Source organism: Symphalangus syndactylus, chromosome 12 (genome assembly GCF_028878055.3).
Source record: "Symphalangus syndactylus isolate Jambi chromosome 12, NHGRI_mSymSyn1-v2.1_pri, whole genome shotgun sequence".
Taxonomy (NCBI): domain Eukaryota; kingdom Metazoa; phylum Chordata; class Mammalia; order Primates; family Hylobatidae; genus Symphalangus; species Symphalangus syndactylus.
Window position 1 is genome coordinate 140,536,313 of NC_072441.2, and position 22,437 is coordinate 140,558,749.

A 22,437-nucleotide genomic window follows, 5' to 3' on the forward strand; every position below is an offset into this window, starting at 1 on the left:
GAGCGGCCGGAGACGCGTGCAGCCCGCCCGCCAGCGCCCGGCAGCCGGGGCAGGTGGGAGCCCGCGCGGGAGCCGAGCCGACGCGAGTCGGAGCCGGAGCCGAGTCCGAGCGGAGCCCGGGCGGAGCCCAGGAGCCTAGCTCGCGGGCAGCCCGTGGGCGGCAGCCAGGCGGGGCGGGCGCCGGCGGGGCGGCCCCCCAGTAAGATGTGCGCGGCGCCGCGGGGCGCCCCCCACTCGCAGCGGCGCTCGGGAGCCGGGCGGCTGGGCCAGGCGGCGCCTTCGGGGCTGCTGCGCGCCCGCGCCTAGAGCTGCCGCCCCAGGGAGCCCGCCACGGCCGCGCCCCGGGCACGCTCGGCGGCGCCCAACGATGACCGCTCCCTGGCGGCGCCTCCGGAGTCTGGTTTGGGAATACTGGGCCGGGCTCCTCGTGTGCGCCTTCTGGATCCCGGACTCGCGCGGGATGCCCCACGTCATCCGGATCGGTAAGGGCTCCCAGGAGCCGGGGGTCTCCGTGCGCCCGGGCGGGGGCGGGAATGGGGGGGCCTCCGAACGCGTTCCGGAGAGATTTTCCTAACCTCTCTCCGAGCTGCTGAGCCGGTCGGTGACCACCAGGAGCTCGTCCCTGTGAGGACAAAGTTACAGAGTCGGGGTCACGGGCCTTACTTATTGGGGAGGAGGCCGCCGGGCCGCAGTGGGCGAGGGGCCCTTGGCGCGCTCCTGGGAGGTCAGACCTGGCAGAGTGTGGCGAAGGTTTCCAGTGCGATCCCGAGTCGCGGGCGCATTTCGCGGTGACTGCCAGCATGAACCGCAGCCGACCGAGTTCTGCGATCGGGCTTCTCCGCAGAGTGGGGACCCTGGGGAAGGCGCCAACTTCTCTCCTCTGCCCACCTCACTTCCCGCGGGCCCCTCGTCCCCACCTCTGGCATAGCTCGAGCGGCCGCAGCGAGGTCGCAGGGCACAGATTCGCATGACGAGGGCAGCCGGTCTTCTCTCCTGGTGGTCGCCCTTGGCCTCTGTGGTACCGGTTCAGCCCCGTGCCATGGGGCGGGGGTGGGGGGAGCAGGCCCCTGCTGCCCGCTGCAGTTGGTCCCTCGGGGCCAAGGCCTCTCTCCCGCCCGGGGCAGCGCAGGTAGAGGGAAGGGACGATGGAGGCCGCCCAGCGCGGCCCAGGACGCCAGCGGTTTTTAAAGTTAGCCCAAATTCCTCCGCAGCTGGCGGCGGCTGGCGGGGCTGCGCGCGGCTTTCCGAGGCTCCGGCTTCTCCGCGGCTCCGGCTTCTCCGCGGCTCCGGCTTCTCCGCGTCTCTTCTCGCCCGGAGACTCTTACTCCGGGCTTTAACTTTGTTGTGACCGCCCAAGGCACCCTGCAGGCCTGAGCGCCGCGCGTGTCCCGGGCCGGCGACCGGCAGGGCTGGGCCTGGCCGGGCTAAGACGGAGCCGCCATCACCGCGGGCCCTGCGTCCGCCGCCAGGCCGGACACCTGGGCCGCCTGGGTTCACTCGGCGCCAGCACCAGCGCCTGGCACCAGGCGAGCCGGACTCCGCCGAGCCAGGGCCACCTTCCTCCTCTACAGTTCTTCTTCAGGGCGGACCTTGGGCTGGCAGCGGCGTGAAAGAGGTGCCGGAACCGGTGTCGGGCTTGGTTTCCGTACTTGAGATTTTCCTAGGAGGCGGTCAGAAACCCAGCGGGTGGGTCTCCTCCTGGGTGGCCGCCCGGGAGCCAGACTCTCTTGAACACCATCTGGATGGGGCAGAGCACAGTCCTCAGCTCTGCCCACGCTGAGATCTTTCGGTCCATGCCCAGGACCCTGGCAGGCAAACACCAGCACCGGAGGCAGAGGAGGCCAGGCACGGGAGGGGAATTTGGGGACAGCCCTTATGGTCAGGCTTAACCCTTTGCAGCCCAGGCTGTTTGCTCCTGACAACCGAAATGTCTTCTATCTCTGTGCCTTTGCCTGCCCCAAGCCCAGCTTGGCACCATTCCAGGGGCAGGAACCCCCCCCCTCCCCCCCAGTAATGGACCAGCACTTCCTTTATTCCCTGTCTCCTCCCCTCTGCTTTTTTGGGGGCCTGCGTCGTAGGGTGTCCTTGGGGAAAAAGGTGGTGGGACTGAGAGGGTGCTATTTGCCCATCGCACGGATTGCAGTTCTGTCTTCCTTGGTCCTTCCTCCACAGGGGTGGGATGGGTGTGCTCCCAGCCCAGCCTCAGGGATGGAAGTCTTTGGAGGCCCAGAAAGACAGGCTACCGAAAGGGCAGCCTCAGAGGGATAAGCTGGGAAGGCGCAGGATGATGTATCCTTACTGTGTAATTGAATGGGTTAGGGAGTTCCTCCCAGCCCTTAGGAAGAACATCCCCAAGCCTGCCCGCCCTTTCTTGGGTTCAGCATGTAATAATGCAATTAAAGGATGGCAGAGCCCTCCTCTCTTCTCATCTTCTTCGTATTAAGCCCCAGGATTAATTAGCGTGTCAGCCCAGGTCATTTATATCCAAGAGCCCTGCCCCATTTGATTCTCAGCCCATGGACTGGGGTGTTGTGCCTGCGCCAAACGTGACCGCCAGAGCTGTGCCAGTTTGGGCGGAGGATGGGAGGACTCTGAGGCCTCTGGGCTTCTCTGGAGCCTCCTGGGGAGCTGAGTTTCTGTCCTTCTGAGCCCCTGCTTGAACCCCAGCTGGAGCCAGGGAGCTACAGTGGACATGGACAGAAAGAGAGAGAGAGAGAGAATCTCATGCTAAAATCCAAACACATCACCTGGGCTGGGCCCGGTGCCATCTCCCTTTTCCCATCCCCCCCATCGCTGGGATCTCAGGGTTCTGGCTGGGGCTATAAGAATTGAGGCCCTCTGGAGTGTGCTAGGTGCTTCTGGTTCTCAAGACTGGCACCTGAGCCGGCTGAGCTTGGAGCGGAATGCTTCTCCAGCAGCCAGGCATCGCCGAGCACCAGCCTGGAGAGGGCTTTCTTGCAGGTGCGAGAGGGGCTCTCTGGGCTGAGGAGCATCGTACCCGCCCCCTCTCTTTGTGCCTCTTTTGGGGGCTGAAATTTCCTCTTAGACAAGGAGATGGATAGCTCAGCAGTGTGACAGAGTGTTCAAACAATCTGTCTTGAATAGATGAATTGCATTGCTCTGTCTTTTTGTAATTGTGTCTATCAGAAGGAGAGGTCAAGGCATTGATTGCTTGGATGGTTTGCAAGTAACAAAAGAGAGTGAGGGAGAGAGCAAGGGAGAGAGAATAATTGGATTGTAGTCTGCGGGAAAAAATGATCATTGATTATTTTATGTGAATATGTGGAAGATGTATTCTGTGTATGATTATCAAATGTTGTTCATTGAAGGTTTTCAAGGCATATTGTTTGGCATTTTATTATTATTATCATCATTGTTATTGTTTGAATGAATCCCAGTCTTAACTTGTGGAAGGCAGTTTAATGCATAGATTCTCTCAGCCAAACGGGCTTCAGTGACCTCCCGTGCGGACCTGAATTTCCAGGTTGCCTGACCCCAAAGCTGTAGTGGAGGGGCTGCTGGACTTGAAGCCAGGAGATCTGGGTTTTCTGCTGCATCCGCCACCAATTTGTTGGACCATTTTCATCAAATCACACCTCTCCCTGGCACCCCAGGCCTCAGTTTCTCCATCTGTAAACTATTTGGTTGGCCTTAATGGTTGGTACGTTCTGTGGTTTCAAAGTTCCCTTTAGTGCAGGCTGGCGGGCACTGTTATGCCATTGTAGGTTTCATGGTGAGTTCTCCCCTCATGTTACGGGCATATGTAGGATTGAGGGCCAGCCTGGAATTTGAAAAGGGAACTAGACGGTGGTGGCAGCAGCTGGGGAAGCCTGGCCAGCTCTTCTGTGTGTTGAGGAGTTCAAGTGGATGGTGGCGATCTCCAGCCAGCCAGTGGGGAGGTTTGAAGCCAAATGACTGCACAGACATAAAGCAGGTGTGTGTGTGTGTGTGGCGGAGGGGGGCGGGGGTGCGGGGAAAAGGAAGGGTTGGCCCAGCTCTGGACTCTGAGCATCTACAGATAGAGCAGAACTGACCTGCAAGGTCCTGAGTTTCCTGAATGTGCAGGGGCCCAGCAGGCAACAGCAGCCGATCCCTGGGGAGAGACGCCGCCTCCCTCAGAGTTCCCAAACCGGCCTCATCTGTAACTCCTATGACCGGTTCACCCAAATTATCCTAAACATTTATCTCTTGAGTTTGGGAGCCGCTGTGTGTAAAACAATGAGAAATTTCTCGCAGTGACTGGTGATGCGCTGAAACATCGCTGCCTTGTAGGAGCAGACAGCAGCTGAATGAAGATCAATAGGGTTTTCCCCCCTGGAAGTAAATAGCTTCAGACAAGACCTGGGAGTGGCCCGCGGGGCCTTAGAGAGCATTAACTTGAGGAATTTCTACCTCCACTTTTCAGCCCAGCTGCTGCTGTCAGCCCCGGCTTTCCTCCTTCTCAACTGAAGTTTAATTTTTTTCCTGATGCCTGCCTCGCACTGCGCTAAACAGTCTTTTGACGTCAGAATGACCTAGAGTCTTTAGAGGTGGTTTATGCAAGGTGAGCCAGGCACCCTGGCCTCACTAGGCTCTTCCAAGGTCACCTGCATGGTCCTGTCGCTGGCAGGATGGCTGACCTCAGAAGCCCAGCTCATGTGCTGTTTTGAAAGGGCTTTGCGGGTGGCTCTTTATCCCCGACCCCTCCAGAAATGCAAGCTGCCTCCAACCCCTCCAGAAATGCAAGCTGCCTAGTGGCTTTTAGGATCCTTTGTGGGGCCTGTAAGCCTTCCTGAATCCCCACGTTCCCACAGGCACTCTGTGCCTGCCCCAGGAAACAGTCCCCTCCATGGGGGAGGAAGCACAGATGCCCCCGTGGGCTGTGGAACTACCCCTCCTCTTGAGAGAAGTATAAGGCCATATGCAGGACAGATTGCAGGCCTGCTTGGTGAAAGGGGTTCTTTTAGCAGGAGACCTGTTGGATTTCAGTGACTGGGACTGTGTTTCTGGTCTGCTGAGGTGGCGCCTCCTCTACTTGCCACAGCAGCTGCCCCTGTTTCTTCCTCGCAGCTGCAGTCTGGCTTGCCTTGCTTGCTCGGGACCTTCCAGAGGGAGCTGAAAGAGCAGATGCTTCACTCCACTGGGCAGCACGGAGAGGAACTGGGGGGCTCTGCACACCCCACCTGGCAACAGAGAGGACCGATGTTGCAGGAGCAGGGCCCTCGTTGAGGCTAGCACCCAGCAGGCACTCGCTTATCCTCGAGAGGCCAGTGTGGTAGGGCTGCAGCTCTGGGAAGACAGATGCACTAAGGGCCCTCCTGGTATGGAAATGGAGCTGATGCGGATGGGGCTGGCGCCTGGGCTGTGGGCTTGATTCCTGGAGTCGCTCTTCTCCCAGGTGCTGATTCTCCAGCAGCAGCACCAGAGGGCAGTGTGCCTGTGCTGAGACGGCCACCGCAGTGTCTTCTGCCTGGGGCCCCCACCTGGGACTGGAGCAAAATCAAAATAATGAAACAACAATGACAACGACAATACGATGGCCCCAATTTATTGTGCAATTATTAGCCACTAAGCACTGTGCCAAATGCTTTTCAAACAATGACTCATAGTGTGGGTAAATAGTAGGTGCTCAATAAATGGAGCCATAGGGCTTTTCTCTTCATCTTAGGTAGCCTTCACAACTTACAGGCGTTATCCCATTTTACAGGTGAGGGAACTAAGCTTGGTGGAGTCACTTGCCCAAGATCACACACAGCCAGTGAGCGGTAGAAGTGGGCTAAGAAGTATGGTGTGCCTGCCTCTGGATCCCGTGCTTTTAGCTGGCCGTGCCATCTGGAGATGGCAAGAAACAGTTTTTAAAGGGGCTGAACGTGGTGCCCCTACCCCACTCCCCGTTCTGGTTGCTGAGTGAGGTCTCACTGGCTGGGCTGCTTTGGTCCTGCTCTGGGAGGATGGCCATCTGGGCTCTACGACGCTGAATTCCACCAGTGTTAGTTTTCAGTGTCAGACTGGCCTTGCTGATGAGCTGTGTGGCAGATTTGCCTCCTCCAGGGCACAGGTGTGGATGGTCTTTCCCAGCCTTCCTACCAACACATATCCTTCCAAGTACTACATCCCACGTTATCCTGGCTTCTGGACTCTGCTTGAGGCTTTAATCTAAGCCCTAAATAATGGACGGATTCACCCTTGGGTGAGGCCAGTTCACCTACAGGGATCCCGCTGTTCTGGGGTCTGTAGTCTACATGTCCCCATTGGAACCACCAGGCTGTCCTCAAAGACATTGTCAAAGCCTTGAGGAAACCCAAGGGCCTCGTGTCTGTGTCTCCTTCACCTCCATCCTCCTCACCCAGTGACCTGGAAAGAGTAGGTGGTTGGAGAATTAGCTGTCTTTGTTATTCCTTCCCTCCATCACTTCCCTTTTTCCTTCCTCAGTCCTGTTACTTCTTGCCAACATCCCTTCAAGGCTAATAGGTTTTTATGGTCGTTTTATTTTTAAGCAAGAGTCACATCCTGACCGTCTAAATTGGGCCTGCTCCCTCTGGGTCCTGGAATATGTGTTGCTGTGTCACAGACACCGTGGGTTGGGCATGGGGACCTGGATTCAAGAGTCTTCCTAATCCACCATTCTGTCTACAAGAGCAAAGGCAAACCCAGACTTACCCTTCTCTGTCTGTGGTATTCCTTCTCCCAGGGGGCCAGGGGAGCCTGGGATAATGGTGGCTGCCAGGGACTGAGCTGTTCTGGAAGTGAGGGGAAGCTGCACTGCCCAAAGTCACTACAAAGGTGACAGATTTGAGACAGGCATGGTCAGAAGGGTTACGTTACTTTCCAGGGCCTCCATTTCCCCATCTGTAAAATGGGGATGATACTGCCCATTGGGTTAAATAGGCGTGATGTCTTTTCAAAAAAGCTCACATTGCTGTCCCACAGTTGAGCGTTTCTTTTTGCCCTTGGAGGAGTCTGTGCACAGGGCTGGGCATAGGGTGATGCTAGGGAGACCTCCAGGGAGCCAACTCTAAGGAGGCCCTCAAATGAGGACCCTTTGCTTGCATGACTGACCATGAGAGGGGGCGCCTCCTTGAATCCTGGCCCTGGCCCAGCATCTGAATTTGCTTCTGGAGTATGCTTTTCCTCCCCCTTATCTTTGTGCTCCAGAGACAAATCCTAATTGAGCATGATTTGGAGAGATGAGACCAAATTGAGGGCCGGGGGACTGGGTTTGAGGACAACAGTTTGTTCAGATTTTCTTTTGTTTCTCATAGCCACGTTTCATAGCAGCCATGCCCCTAGAGCCATCTGCCCTTCCTTCTTTTGTTTTATTTCCTTTGGAAATCACCTCCAGGGTCCACACTGCCTCTCCCTAGTCACAGCTCAGCTGCCGAGGTCCTTCTCCTTGCTTCCTTTGACCTTTATGCCTTGTTTACTAATAGTATTGACCTTGGCCATGGTTTTCTGGGGGTGAGTCGGTGTCTAGGCTTTCTCTAATGCATGTGCGTCGTGCCTCCCCCACTAGACAAGGAGCTACCCAAGGGTGTCTCAGGCCATCTCTCCCCTATCACTTCCAAGAAGCAGAATGATTTTTTTTGGAATCAATAATGTATTTCATTGATTCTAAGATGGGATTTTTTTTTCACATTTTCATATCTCTGACATCAGCTCGTGTCTCACATGTCATGTCTAAGTTTACTTGCAGAATTTTTTCTTTCTTGGCACTCCAAGAAAGAATGGCATGTCTTGGGTCTGATGAAATGTGGTGGATCTATTTTTGAACATGAGTCCAATGTGTACTTGCTGTGTGACCTTGGGGAAGTCACCACACCTCTGAGCTTCCATTTCCTCATCTATAAAACAGAAGTATTAACATTAGGTTGAACCATGTGCAGCTATTGTTGACCTATAAAAATCTTGTGGTTGACCCTTACAGTATTGTCTGCATAGGGTTATTGTGAGGACTAAAGGAGATAAAGTATGTAAAGCTCTTTGCATAGTGCCTGATGCTTAATGAATTTTAGGAGAAAAAAGAGGGTTCCCCAAGGTGGGGCCACATCTCCACTGACTCTGAGCTCTGAGGCTGTCTGCATCTCGTGTGCCCTTGGCTTTGTGCTAACCCCTAGTGCCCCATACTCGATGCAGCCTCATACATGGCATATGCCCATTGCTTACATACCCATGGGCTCTGCACTGGAGTTGGTGGGCCTAGCAGTCTGTACCAATTATTCACTGTGCTAGGGAGCAACGGAGGTACCCTTTCTTGGAGGCTCATAATGTCAGCTCCCAGACACCACCTGGCCCATTATTTATGGGGTGCTTGTTCTTCCCTGATTTTGCAGCATTTTGATTAAAATGCATTTTGCACATGTTCAGAGCTGGGAAGACCCTGGTTATGGGATGTTCGTAAGGGGCTGGTCCAGAGAGTCTTGATCAGCCCTTCTCAGATGGGGAGTACAATCTTGCCTCCTGGGCAGGCCACTGGAGACTAGAGAGGGTCTGAGGCTAGAGGCCCTAGGGGATAGACACTTTAGCTGTCCTAGGAGACAGCAGGTAATGAGGACAGAGGCAAAAGGCAGGGAGGAGAGAGTCCCCATGGTGATCATACAGATCAGAGATAATGAAATGGAGTGAGATACTGGGGGAGTGGTGGTTTCAACTCCAAATGCTTTGGTGCCATGCTGAATGGTAGTTAAGGATAGCAGAGGGGGGAAAAGCAGCAAGAAGGAACTAAGATTCTGGTTTGTATTAAGAGGCTTCCAATCCATAGGAGACAATTAAGTCTTACACTATTAAAGGGACTGATGCAGACAGGCTGCCGATGGAAGGGGGTTTATGGAGTTCTCAGAACAACTGCAGGGATGAGCTCTTTAAATATGGGAATGAGGGAGACTTCTGCAAAGCCTTTCTGCATCTGCTTTGCAGAACTAAATATGCTATTCCAAAAAGCTGCCCAATTGGGCGGAAAAACAGGAGCGGGGAGCCAAGGACTTTGCAGGGCTCCAGGCACCACATTTCCTGTCTATGGTGAAGAATCAAATAATCTAGGTTGAAAAGAACCCCGGGGGTCATTCTAGGCCTCTGGTTCTCAAATATTAGCATGGGCCAGAATCACCCAAAGCACTCGTCAAGATGCAGATTGCTGGGCCCCATCCGCAGAGCTTCTGATTCTGTGGGTGTGGGGTGAGGCCTGAGTGTTTGCCTTTTTAACAGTTTCCCAGATCATGATGATGCCACTCATCTGGGAGCCACACTTTGAGAACTGCTGTTCTAGGTCAGTGGAGGACCCCACTACATACAGGTGGATAGCCAGTCTCTGATTGAATGCCACCTGTAATGGGAAGCTCACCAATTTTAGGCCCCACCCATTCTTTACTGCAGATGTTTTGCCCAGGCTAATCTTTGTTGCAAATTTTCCTCTAGAAAGCTAACGTGTGTCTCCCTGCACATATATATTATATATAGGGCAATATAACTGGGGTCTGAGTGTGGGTTTGAAATTCCTCTGTCTGAGTTTCAACTCTTGATCCCTTCCCTCCTGGCTGTGTGACTTTGGGTAAGTCACTTACTTTCTCTAAGTCTAGATTTCCTTACCTGTAAAATGAGGATAATAGCAGATTTCACCTCATGAGATTATTGTGAGAATTAACATGCCTGGCGAAAACGAAGCTCTCAGTGCATTTAGCTCTCAATCTAATCTTGAGGATAAGCTCATAGATTCTAAGATCTAACAGCCTGAGATTGAAGGCTGCCTCCCTCACTTCCCACCTGTGTAATCTTGAGCAAACTCTTTTTTTTTTTTTTTTGAGACGGAGTCTTGCTCTGTTGCCCAGGCTGGAGTGCAGTGGCACAATCTCACCTCACTGCAACCTCCACCTCCCGGGTTCAAGCAATTCTCCTGCCTCAGCTTCCTGAGGAGCTGGCACTTCAGGCGCCGCCACCATGCCCGGCTAATTTTTCTATTTTTAGTAGAGATGGGGTTTCACCATAATGGCCAGGCTGGTCGAACTCCTGACCTTGTCATCTGCCCACTTCAGCCTCCCAAGAGCAAAGTGTTTAATATCTCAAAATAATTAATAATAATAATAATAGTTGTACCTGCCTCACAGGGTTTTTGTAAAGATTGAGTGAGTTAATGCATATGAAGTGCTTAGAACACAGCCATGGTAAGCACTCAATAAATGTTGTCTGTTACTCCTACTATTATGATCACCGTGCCCACTGACTCTGGCTTGAGTTTGTTCCCTGTCCTACACTAGAGCTCTGCAGAAACACAAAGGCATTTATTTCTTCAGACTGAAGAGGCTTAATTCCTCCAGCATGGTGTCAAGAGATGACCACAGTGCTACTTATTTATTGAACCCAGTAAGATCACCACCTCCTCAGATCTCAGCTTTGGTGTCTAGTTATACAACCCCAGATCGTTTCAAGCTTTTTAGCAGCCACTTCAGACTGTTGATTTATCCTAAGCTGGTGTTCTCATGAGATCATGAGGTCTTTTCCACAAGTATTGCTGCTGATCTATAACTTTTCTCATCCTTCCTTTGGTAGTTGATCTTTTGAGCCTAAAGGCAGAACCTATCATTTATCTCCCAGTAAGTTCTATCATTGAACCTTCAGGCAGTTATTCTTACTCATTGTTTCTGGACCACCAGAGCCTATTACCATGTCTCCATGCTTGGAAAGCAGGTATGGATTACACCCTCTTCTTCTAACCCCTGCCTCCCTCCTGGGGTCTGTGGTAGAGAGGTTAAGTGGTTATTAGCCTATAGTATGGTTGGGGTTGGGAATCACTGTTCTGAATAGTGAAGCTTTTGGGGATTCCCATTCTGATGTCTGGCATGCTTTATGCCATCTGAGCCTGGGATAAACATATCCTCCCTCCCTTCAGCCAGGTCTGCCATAAACACATTAAGCAGGAAATAAGCAATGTCAGAGTCTGATGGTTTTATTCAGATGGTCTTGGATCCACTATCCTACACTTTAACGAGCTTCAGAATTCCGCTGGCTTCCTTATGCCCTCAGGCCCTTTATGATCTGCCATGGTTGGCATTTCTGGACTCATGGACTGTCCCTCCTTGCTTCACCCTCTCTGATCCACTGCCTTGAACATGGACTTAGATAAGTCCCCAGAAGGCACTGTGCTGTCCCCCACACTCTGGGACTCTGCACTGGATTTCCGTCTTTCTTTTTTCTTTCCTTTTTCTTTGTCTCTTTCTTCTTTTTTTTTTTTTTGAGACAGAGTCTCACTCTGTTGCTTACACTGGAGTGCAGTGGCATGATCTCAGCTCACCACAACCTCTGCCTCCTGGGTTCAAGCAATTCTCCTGCCTCAGCCTCCCAAGTAGCTGGGACTACAGGTGCATGCCACCACGCCTGGCTAATTTTTGTATTTTTAGTAGAGATGGGGTTTCACCATGTTGGCCAGGCTGGTATCGAACTCCTGACCTCGTGATCCGCCCACCATGGCCTCCCAAAGTGCTGGGATTACAGGCGTGAGCCACTGCGCCCAGCCTGCACTCCATTTCTTTCTGGCCAACTTCTACTCATACTAAGGTTTCAATGAACATGTCTTTTCCTCCAGGAAGCGTTTCTCAACCTCCATCCCCTTCTGAGTCCCACAGCACCCTCTACTTTTCCTGTTGTAGCACTTGCTGTACTGTAATTCTTAGTTACTTTAGAGATAAGTGCTGTACCGGCATGGGCCATAGCCAAGTTGTTCACCACTTTATCCAGTGCTTCTAGCACAGTGCGGGACTCCTAGTAGATAATTAATAAATATTTGTTGAATAAATGAATGCAATGGTGAATATGGTCATTTGAATATAAGTCCACCTGACTGCCCTGGCGTGCAGCTCAACACTTTCTCCATTTTGTCAATGAGGATTTTGTGAAGGATGTTCTTAGATTCTTCCACGAAGTCAGAGTGCTCATGGTGTCTATAGTGGTCATCTGACACACCAGTTCTGCAACTTTTTCTGTGCCAGGACCCTTTAGATTTAGTCTTTTGGGCAGAGCTGGATGTGGGAGTGAGCCCTTCTTTCTCAAGCCTAGGATTGGACTTTACATTCATTGTCTTGTTCCTATCATGATGAATTTCTTGAGAGACAAAGTGTCTTCTTAAAGAAGAGACTGGAGGAGAAATCACAGTCCTCCTTCCTTTTCTGACCTCACTCCTCTCTCCTTCCCACTTGCCCCTCAGTATCTCGTCTGCTCTTTCTGGGAGCTGAACCAAGGAAGAGAACTACTGCTGTGCTGTCGTTAATAGGCTGGGCACTCAGGACAGCTGTCAGGCAGAACTGTGGCTGGGCCATTGCTCTGCTGCCCATCATAGGTCAGGTCTCTCCTTTTTCTGTCTTTACCACATCACTGGCTCCTGCAAGGATATGTAGACAACTGGTCTACATGACAGCTTGGTGTAAAGCAGAGGTGTTGACAGTTAACGTAGGCTGTATAGACAGTCAATGGAGGCCATTTAGCCCTGGGAATATATGCATCCTCCACACCAGGTTCTGGGGAAAGTGCGTGTGTGCACGTGTGTTTGTGTCCTTGTAGGAGATGACCATATGGAAGTTTGCTTCTCTAGCACAGACTTCTCAAATTGGGGCTCAACAGTCTTTCTTTATCCCAAGCCTGATGAGTGAGTAGTGACTTTCCTTTGTATCAGTGGGGAAACTGAGGACTTAAAGGCTGGTCCCAATTCCTGACTGACTGGGCTGATCTGTCTATCGTACTGATGTGTCTGAGAGTGAGGATCGCACAGGTTTGCAATGGAACTTTGAGCTTTCCCTCCTGAACAGAACAGAACTGAGCTCTCCCCTGAGGCCAGGCCCCCCCTTTTCTTGCTTCCCTCCCTGGGGAAACATGACACATCATAAGCAGAAGAAGCCTGTTGCCTACATGACCATTTTTCTTGCCCAGTTTAATAGAGGTGACAGCCGTCTATTTTACTTGTCTGGTAACATTGAATCAGTAAATAAAATATGGGTGAACTCTCAGGTTTAGCTGAATTATGGCTGGTCCATGGGGACTGTGGGCTGGGGGAGAGTTGAGCAGAGAAATTGAATCCTTGTCTTCTTGCAAGAGAAGCAGAGCCTCGCATCTTCCTTCTGGATCCAGGAAATCTTTCAGTGCTTGAGGAAGCCAGGCCAGCGAGGTAATCTCGTTTGGTGGTCTCTGAGCCCATGGAAGAAACAGAACACAAATGGAGGCACCCCAAATGCTAGGGCTACAGGAGCACTACCTGTCCCCATTTTTTTTCTCTCATGGATTGGGATGCTGAAGACAGAAAAGAGAAAATGACTTGTGGCATGTCCCTTGGTGAGCCATGGGAAAAAAAACAGACAAACGTATGGGTCCTCTGACCCTCATCCTATTAAGAAAACCTGATCTACCCTCCTATTCACACACACACACACACACACACACACACTTGCGAATTTGAAGTTTTACATTTGCTGTCTTAAGAGAGCAAAAGAGCCTAGACTTTTCCAGTGTGGAAAAACCAACCTCTGAAACACTTTTCCACACTGCGAGAGAAAGACGAATTGGATTCGTATGTGTTTAGAAAAAGTCGTAAATAACAGATGCACCGTGTGGTTCAGCAAGAGCCAGGGAGACTGAGGGTCACCCCAACCTCTGTGTTCAGCACCACGGAGAGCAGCCAGGGCCAGGGGTAGCGGGTGGCGCCATCTGCACGCTGGCTCTTCTAGTATGGGTGGTGTGGTTACTGTAAGGTCTTGCTAAACAGGCATTCTTTTTTTCAAATGCTATTCCTTTAGAACTCTGGTAGGCCAGTAAGAACTGTTAGTTGTGGTTGTTCAAATAGAATAATGCATGGCAAAAGAAAATCAAGGTAATAGATGGAATTTTTTCCTTTTTTTTCCCCCTTCCACATAAATTGTTCTTAAACCTTTGGTGCCTTGTACGGCTTGTCTGCTAGGGAGCAGCAGCAGATGACAAAACGAGTGAGCATTCCATTGTCAAATATCACACCTGATACCAAGCATCATGGCTTGGCTTGTCAGCCTCATCTTTCACGTCGCATTTTGTAAGTAAGATTGTGTTCTGTATTTTTATCCTGCTAAATGTGATTTCTTAAAAGTATTTTGTGTGTTATTATTTCCTGAGTTGTGGAGACCTGCATACCTATAATAGAGCCATATTTTCTGCTAGTAAATAAAATTATTCCTCATTCAGGTGATGGGAATTAAATGTGTCACAGCTTGGTGGCATTCCCCAAACAACCCCAGCGGTTCCAGGTGCTCTACCACCTGGATGTGTCTGGGAAGGCTTGTGGTGGGGGTGGGCATTGACAAAGCCTTTCCCAGACAGAAAAGTCGTGCCAGGAGTGACCTCAGTGTTTCTCAGAGAAATGGTGCACTTTTACCCATCACTGGGGTATGGAGAGTTGGCTGGGAACACCTGGACTAGAGCTCAAAGGACCAGAGAAGGTGAAGCGTGTTAGAATGATAGAGTCAGAGGAATTGTTTCACTTGCCTCTGAGGAATTTGCCTCTGAACAAGAAGTGAGGTTTAGGCAAATGGACCCCAAGGATTTAAGAGGTAAGATGGCATCTTGGACGTCACACAGCAAATAGAAAAATCCAGGATGGTCAGGGAGGAAGTGAGCAATGGTAGCTACAAAGTGAGGGCTACTTCAGGGGCTCTGGCTGAAGATATCTCAGTATGAGGAGATTTTGGGCTTTTTGATGCTCCTGCTTGGATTCGCAGAATCAGAAAAATCTGCTTTGGAAATTGTGGTTATTTTTATGCTGTTTGTAATTTTGTGTTTATTTCCTGTCTTTTTCACATGGGTTCTGGGCTGACTCATTGATTCACCAAACATTTATGGAGCACCCACTCTGTGTACTGCAAAGTACATAGGGTCAGGGGATTTGCGGGGGCTCCAGGATGCGGGGGCAATGAAACAGCACTCCTGGGCTTGGTGATATTTGAATGTCCTCATGGTAGGTCCAGTTAGGTGACCTTTAGAAATAGCCATGGTTCCTTGAACATTTCTGTATGCACAGTTTAGACCAGAGCCTTGCACTTGGATCTTCCTCATTCCCCGGAGTCCTGGGGAGGAGTAATGAGGCTCAGAGAGATGAAGAGACAAACTGAAAGTCGCACAGTCGAGTTGGCAGGGAGGCTGCATCTCCATCTCACCCTTCACTCCTGCCCTCCTTCCTGCCCTTGCCCCTTCTAAATCAGTTCATCACTTATGTTGTTCTGAGAGTGTTCTTTCATCCCTGAGCTGTCACATTTATCCCCCTCCAGGGTTCACTTTGGCCAGTTCCCTGTCTTTTAGTAGAACTGAACCTTAACTTTTCTAGATGGATGGATGCATGTGTAAGTAGGGGGGTGAAAGGTCAAGGAAGGGGTTAGTACCCAATCTGTAAGTCTCCAAGGGACACAGTCTGTCTCCTCTGGTGAGGAAATTCTTCTTTCTGGCTAACCCAGATCATTCCTGATGCAGTGTAAATCCATCTCGTCCGTGGATTTTCCTGGACATGGCTGTTCTTGGAGGGTGGGAGGGAACATCTAGCTTGGAAGTCAGTCGCTTCAGGAGCTTTACTTTCTGGGGTTGCAGCAAAGAGGTTCTCAGGCAATTAAATTGAAATGGTGTACTTTTGCTCATGGGGGCCTGGGTAGATTTATAATATTTTCTTTTTTAAAAAATTGGAGTTTTTTTTTTCATGGAGACAATGATTTATGGAATAATCGATTTCTTTATCTACCTAATACATTGGAGTGATCCATCAATGCAGGCATCAATCTCCCCCTGGGGCTGTGTGACGGCAGACAGCTTTTGAGCCTGACTCATCTGGCAAAAGGTGGCTTTTTCTACGAGTGACTTTGCTACCCGATCCTGGATCTGAGGCCTGCGGTTAAGGAGGGTCAGGGGCTCTTCAGCAAAAATATTAATGCTTTCTCCTTATTAGTCTCTGCTCTGCCAGAGAGAAATGAGGTGCAGTAAGCTCTGTCCCCATTGTACAGTTTATAGAGACAAAGGACCAGAAAGAGTGCTCAGAGACCAGAATTTGGAGGCATGCAGGTGGGAGTGGCCATCTCTAAATCTCTAAGGGTTGCGGTGTATGAGAAGGAGCAGATCTGGTGTTACAGGTCCCAGTAGAATCGGGGCCAGTGAGTGATGGTCCAAGAAGGCAGATTTTGATTCAGTACCAGCTATCCATATTCAGTGCTCTTTAAAGATTCAGTAAGATGCCTTGGGGCCTAGTGGGCTTCCTGTTATGGGCCAGATTCTGGTGTTACCGAACCAGGCCTGTTTTGCCCACCGTGCAGTATGCCAATCACTGAGATGATGAGTTTTGCACCAGAGAAAGGGTTTATTCATGTGGCAGCCAAGCGAGGAGACAGGAAAACGGGTTTCAAATCCACCTTCCCAAAGATGCGGTTTAGGATTGTTTATGGGATAGAGGAGCAGAGTGGTCTGAGGCATGGGGAAAGGTGATTGGGGGTAAGGAGAAGTGAGGCAATCAGTTTCTGCACAAGCGTAGTCAAGCTTCATGGCCCTTCATAGGACAGTCTGAAAAAAATGGCAGCATCAGCATGACCTGAGGGTGGAGCTCTTGGCCCCGTGACATCAAAAGAGGACTCATTACCCATCCATCATTTGTGTAGGTCCAGTTGAAGGGTCAGTGGTCTCACTCAGTTTGAACTGGACAGGAGCAGACTCTAAATTACTGAAAAACAACTTAGGCAACCGTTAGCATTGTGATCCATACGTCAGAGGTGTTATCTCTGGTGAGGTTGGAGAGAGTCTTTTTAAAAAAACAGCTAAAAGCAAGCAAAGCTGGCTAAGGTTTGACAAGCCTATTCAGGTTTGCCCTCAGCTTCTCAAGCACAGATTGGCTAGGGGTGTTATCAAGGGGCCCTGGATTCCTTTCACTGTGAAATTCTAAGCATGCCCAACTGTGCGGCAAGAGATGCCATAAAAATCCAGGTTTTCCAAGCTCCCTGAAAAGGCCAGCACCTGCCCCTGGCTATGCAAACTCCAGGAAGGTCAAGCCCGGTAGTGGTTGTGAAGAATACCCTTAAGCTTCTTTTTTATGGTTTTTAGAAATCTTTTTAAAGAAAACAGCTCAACGCCTTTTTTTCTTTTGTTTTCTTTTCTTTCTTTTTTTTAAAGAGACAGGGTCTCCCTGTGTTGCTCAGGCTGGTCTCAAACTCCCGGGCTCAAGTTATCCTCCCGCCTCGGCCTCCCAGAGTGCTGGAATTATAGGTGTGAGCCACCATGCCCAGCCTAGCTCAACACCTTTCTTTTTTCCCTATTTTTTTTTTTTTTGAGACAAAGTCTCACTCTGTCCCAGGCTGGAATGCAGTGGTGCAGTCTCGGCTCGCTGCAACCCCCACCTCTAGGTTCAAGCGATCCTCCCCTCTCAGCTGTCCCAAGTAGCTGGGGCTACAGGTGTGTTCCATCATACCCAGCTAACTTTTGTACTTTTATTAGAGACAGGGTTTCACCATGTTGGCTAGGTTGGTCTTAAACTCCTGACCTCAGGTGATCCACCCGCCTCGGTCTCCCAAAGTGCTGGGATTACAGGCTTGAGCCACCGTGCCCAGCCCTCAACATCTTTTGATGTCTCACTCTTCTGAAGACTAACCTCTTTGCTTGGAATTCAAGAAATTCTCTTTCTAAACTCTATTTCTAGGTTATGACCCCTTCCACACCCTCATCATTTTAATTTTAAGTTTAATTGGTTTTTTAAGTCGAATCAGCCAACATTCAAAACTTGGGACGTTTCATATGAAATTTTGGGTTTCCAGCTTCTCTTCCCACATTCACATATGCCTCAGTCCCCACCCCTCCTTATAGTCATTTCCTGTACCAGGGCCAGCCACTGTCCTGCTGCTGCTGTTTTTCTTTCAGTAAAGTTAAGAAGGAAAAGTAAAATGTTTCTATTTTCAGGAGTGAACAAAAGACAGACTAGGAGGGCCAATTTTTTCAAATTTGTTTCTCTCACCAGCCCTGTTTCACTGTAGGTTTCTGTTGGCCCCGCAGGCATTGAGCCACTGACCTACCACAGGGGCAAAGAGCATCTCAGAGGCAGGGATCTTGTCCCATTCTTGTTTATTGCGACGATAACAGCAATTGTTTATTGAGCCCTTTTCCGAGCTCATTTAACCCTAAGGTGAGTCTAATTATTCCCACTTTCCAGATAAGGAATCTGAGCCTTAATGAGGTGAAGGTACCCAGTGGAGTGAGTAAGTGATGGGTGTCACTAAGACTTGAACTCCTGTCTGCCTGACTCCACTGTAATCCCCTGTGTATTCCTAGCAGCTGCCCCTACAGTTGCCCACAATTGGCAATTAATAAGTGCCAGACAAGTCAACTTGAATTTCAGAGTCACAGATGGGATGGGGCCAGGTGGGAAACTTCCAACCTTAAGGTGAACAGTGGCACATTTAGGATACTCCTGATTCTTCCTTCCTTCCTTTGGTGCCTGGCTGGGCACAAGCTGCTGCTGTGTGTCTCTTGGGTGGCATTACCCAGAGCTCAGTTAAAATGTGCTGGGCAGGAAATCTGCTGTGAGTCCATTTTGCATTACCATGTCTTTGAGGTGCGTGGACATGGTGCAGGCGCCAGAGCTTGGCAGGAGCATTTTAACAACCTCTGTCCTTGTTCGCTCCCTGTAGTCCTCACAGTGGCCGCAGGCCCATCTCTCCAACACAGACCCAGCAACTAATTGGGCCTGGATAACAAACCACACAGACACAAGCCCCTTCGCATTCCCCTCCTGGACTGCAGTGTGGGAGGCTTTGCAAAGCTGCCACCTTCTGCTGGGGCGGGAGTTGGGGGACAATGGGGAGAGGCTGACCTGCCCACCCTAGACAGGAACAGGGTGCTTGGCAACCTCTCCCTGGCCAGGCTGTGGACCTGGAGGCCCCTGTGGCAAGAGTGTGGGCTCTTCGGTGTCAAGAGTCCCCTGTGGACATTGTCAGGAGGTGGCTGCAGAAGGGAGATTTAGTAGTGAACAAAGCACTGGCTCCCCAGCCCAGAACAGTGTCTGTAAATCCCACCTTGCTCAAATCCTGAGATTTTATTATTCCGCCAGCCCTTTGGAGCCAGGTGGCAGTGGGAAGCTTCAGATCAATTTGGGAGATGTTTTCTTTGCGGAACCTCCGGCTTTCTAGGCAAGTGGATTAAGTTCTGGACAAAATAAGGGCTCTTACTTTCTTGACATTTGGGGCTGGCTTTGCTTTCCCGCCTGCTGGGGTTTACTTTGGGTGTGTGAGTTATCCCCACAGGCTCCCTTTGCTGTCTGCCCCTTGGGGTCTCTGCTTTAGCACGTGGTCTGCAGGGAGATGTGGCTTTTCCTTTCTCTCCTACCCAAGGCGGACAGAAATATCTTTGCCCGTTGCACCAATGCAGATGGAACCTGGGCAGAAGTTTCCTAGGCTTCAGAATCTCTTGATGCAGAGATGGGACCAGGATATTCTGACCCTGCTATTTTGACCCTGTTGTTTTAACCCCTGAATGAACCAATGTAGGTGAATTCTTCTTGAGAGATGAAGAATGAGTCAGAAAGGGAGAACCAGCGATTGAGACAAAGATACAGAGAGAGAGAGAGAGACAAAAACAGAGAGAGAGAGAGAAACAGAGAGAGAGAGAAGAGAAGAGACGAGAAAAGAAAAGAAAAGAGGCTAAATGGCTAAATGGGTTCTGTTACTGGGATGACCAAGTTCTCAAATGCCCAGTGGAGTCAAAGCATCCTCACAGTCAAGATGGCAGGTGTGAATGTCCTAGGAGCCCAATTGGGATAACTGTTCTCTAATCCTAACCTGTGTTTCTGGCCTCTGCTTATCTCTAGCTTCCCAGCAGAGGCCACTGGGTGTGGTATATCTTCTATTGGATAAGTACCATAAAATGCTTAAGATTGTGCCTGCCTGGCACAGAGTGGGGCTCAACAGGTTACCTGGTGGAGTTTTCCTGGAGAAACCAGATGGGGCACATGTAGTAAGACCTCATTACTCCATTCAGGTATGAAAAGATGTCCAAGAATCTGCCAGAAAAGGAACTCTATAGATGGAATACATCTGTCTTTGCTGGCTCTCAGAAGCTGGTCTGCAGTTCACCTTGCCTGGCTTCTTTCCCCCTCCCTATCCCTCCCTTCCTCCTTTTTTTCCTCCTCCCTTCTTTCTTTCCTTCAATAAATATTGGTTGAGCACCTACTATGTGCCAGGCACATTCCTAGATGCTGGATATAGAGTGATGATCAAAGAGGTGAGATTTCCATCTTCATTGGACCTTGTCCACTCTACTTAGGGCAACAAACAATTAACAAATAATGCATAGTTCTGAATTACAGCAGATGTTATGCATGGAAACAACTGGAAGGCATGCTATGGTTTGGGAGTAGGAAGGGCCTCTCTGGAGAGGTGGCATTTAGGCTGAGGCCTGAATAATGAGAGAAGCCTGCCTTGTGAAGAATGCAAGAGCACTCCAGGCAGAGGGAACAGAGTGTATGAGGCCTTGAGGTGGGAAGAGTTTGGCATGGTCAAAGAACAGAAAGAAGGCCCATGTAGCTAGGGCTTGGGGTGCAAGGGGCTGGGGCAAGGCATCCAATGAGGTTGGGCATGTGATGAGGTGGATTTCCAAAGCCCTGCTCCAGCTTTGTCTTGGGGCTTTCCCCAGCCGGCCCAGGTGCTGGTCTGAGGCACAGGCCAGCCTCACACTGTAGACCCTTTATATCTTTGGCCCTTTCAGGCTTCAGGGCTCAGCCTCATTCTCCCTCCTCTGTATCCTTCCCTGGAGCTGCTCTTGGTGAGTGACACCCCTTCCAGCTAGGGACCTCACCAAAGCCTGGTCCAAACATGTGCTTGATACGGCAATGGAGGATCCAGCATTGCACGGCTGAGAAGCAGAGCTCTTGGCAGCAGAGGGGCCTTCTCTCCCAGGGAGATTTATATCTTTTGGCCAGTCCTCAATCCAGGTGAGGGAACTGTAGAGCCCTAAGGGAGCCTACTTATTCTAAAGATAAGTGGGAAGTTGAGTGGCAAATGTTCTGGTTGGCTCCTTCCATGAAGTGCATGCCAGAAGAGTAGCCCAGGCATCTGAAGGAAGGGCACACACACACTCATCCAAGCACCCAGATGTTTGGAGGACAAGATGCCAGGCCATCCGGCTCAATCCACTGCTGAATCATTTAACACATATTTGTGTTATTGATATTGTTACTGATATTGTTTGGCTGTGTCCTCACCCAGATCTCATCTTGTAGCTCCCATAATTCCTACATGTTGTGGGAGGGAACCAATGGGAGATAATTGAATCATGAGAGCAGTTTCCCCCATACCGTTCTCGTGGTAGTAAGTAAGTCTCATGAGATCTGATGGTTTTATAAGGGGTTTCCCCTTTTGCTTGGCTCTCATTCTCTCTTGCCTGTCACCATGTAAGACGTGCCTTTTGCCTTCTGCCATGATTGTGAGGCCTCCCCAGGCATGTGGAACTGTGTGTCCATTAAACCTCTTTTTCTTTATAAATTACCCAGTCTCGGGTATGTGTTTATCAGCAGTACGAAAACAGACTAATACAGGGGCCAGAATAGGTGCTTTGGGGTACCCCAGGAAGAGAAACCACCATCTGCAGTAGTGGAATTCTCTTTGACTTGCCAAGTGTGTTCACATGAGTGTCTTGTTTGATCCTCCCAACAGTGAGCAGGGTAGGCAGAGCAGGAATGAGGAGCCTCAGTTTGCACATGAGGAAACTGAGGCTCAGCAAGGTCATATAGCTTATTCCAGGTCAAAATAGTAAAAGCTGCATTAGGAAAGTCTTGAAGTCACATCTGGAGGTGAATCATTCCTTTAGCGTTTAGTCGCTCTGTCACCTTGGGAACACAGTACCAACCTCGTTTTTCTCATCTGAAAACACAGAGAAATGTGGTGTCAAAACGCTTAGCTCAGGGCCTGGTAAACAGTAGGTGCTTAATAAATGTAAAACTCCCTTCCGCTCTGGCCTTCTGACTCTGGGCCAGCATGTTTCTTAACACGTCACCCTCTTCCTGGCCTCGTGGTTTGCAGTTGTGACCTTGCACAGGAAACGTCTTGATATTTGCTGCCAGGTAGACAAAACATCTGGAAGATTGGCCCGTCTTTTTTCCTCTTCAGCCAAATGTTTTGGTGTCATGAAGATAAAGCCACAGAGATGTAACTGCCAGGGCCCAGTTCCCAGAAGGCCATAAAATACAGCGATCCTGCCTGGCCCTGCTCGCTGCAATCCAGCAAAGTGCTTCTTGCATCCAACACATGGTTATTTTTTACAAAATCGCTGAACTAGCCGTGTTAGCTGTATTGATCAATAAATTACTTTGATGAAAACTCAATAGGCAATAGCCCCCTGGTACTCGTTCCCACACAAAGGAAGGGCTTTTATACTTTTTCCATCTCAAAAACCTTGGTGCCATTTCCCTTCCCATTTTTCTCCTCTGTGTATCACTCCCAGGGGTTG

At 50.3% G+C, this 22,437-nt stretch overlaps 1 protein-coding gene across 6 annotated transcripts in view; it reads left to right on the forward strand.

The window, feature by feature from the left end:
- Positions 1 to 278: 278 nt before the first annotated feature.
- GRIK3 (glutamate ionotropic receptor kainate type subunit 3) overlaps positions 279 to 22,437 on the forward strand; it is a 239,247-nt gene continuing 217,088 nt past the window's right edge. For all 6 annotated transcript variants that reach the window (XR_008652849.1, XM_055254586.1, XM_055254589.2 and 3 more), the window contains exon 1: positions 279 to 482. Coding sequence is in view for 5 of the 6 variants with exons in the window: in XM_055254586.1 (XP_055110561.1) it covers positions 368 to 482 (115 nt within the window). In the remaining variant the exon portion in view is untranslated. The remainder of the gene's footprint in view (positions 483 to 22,437) is intronic.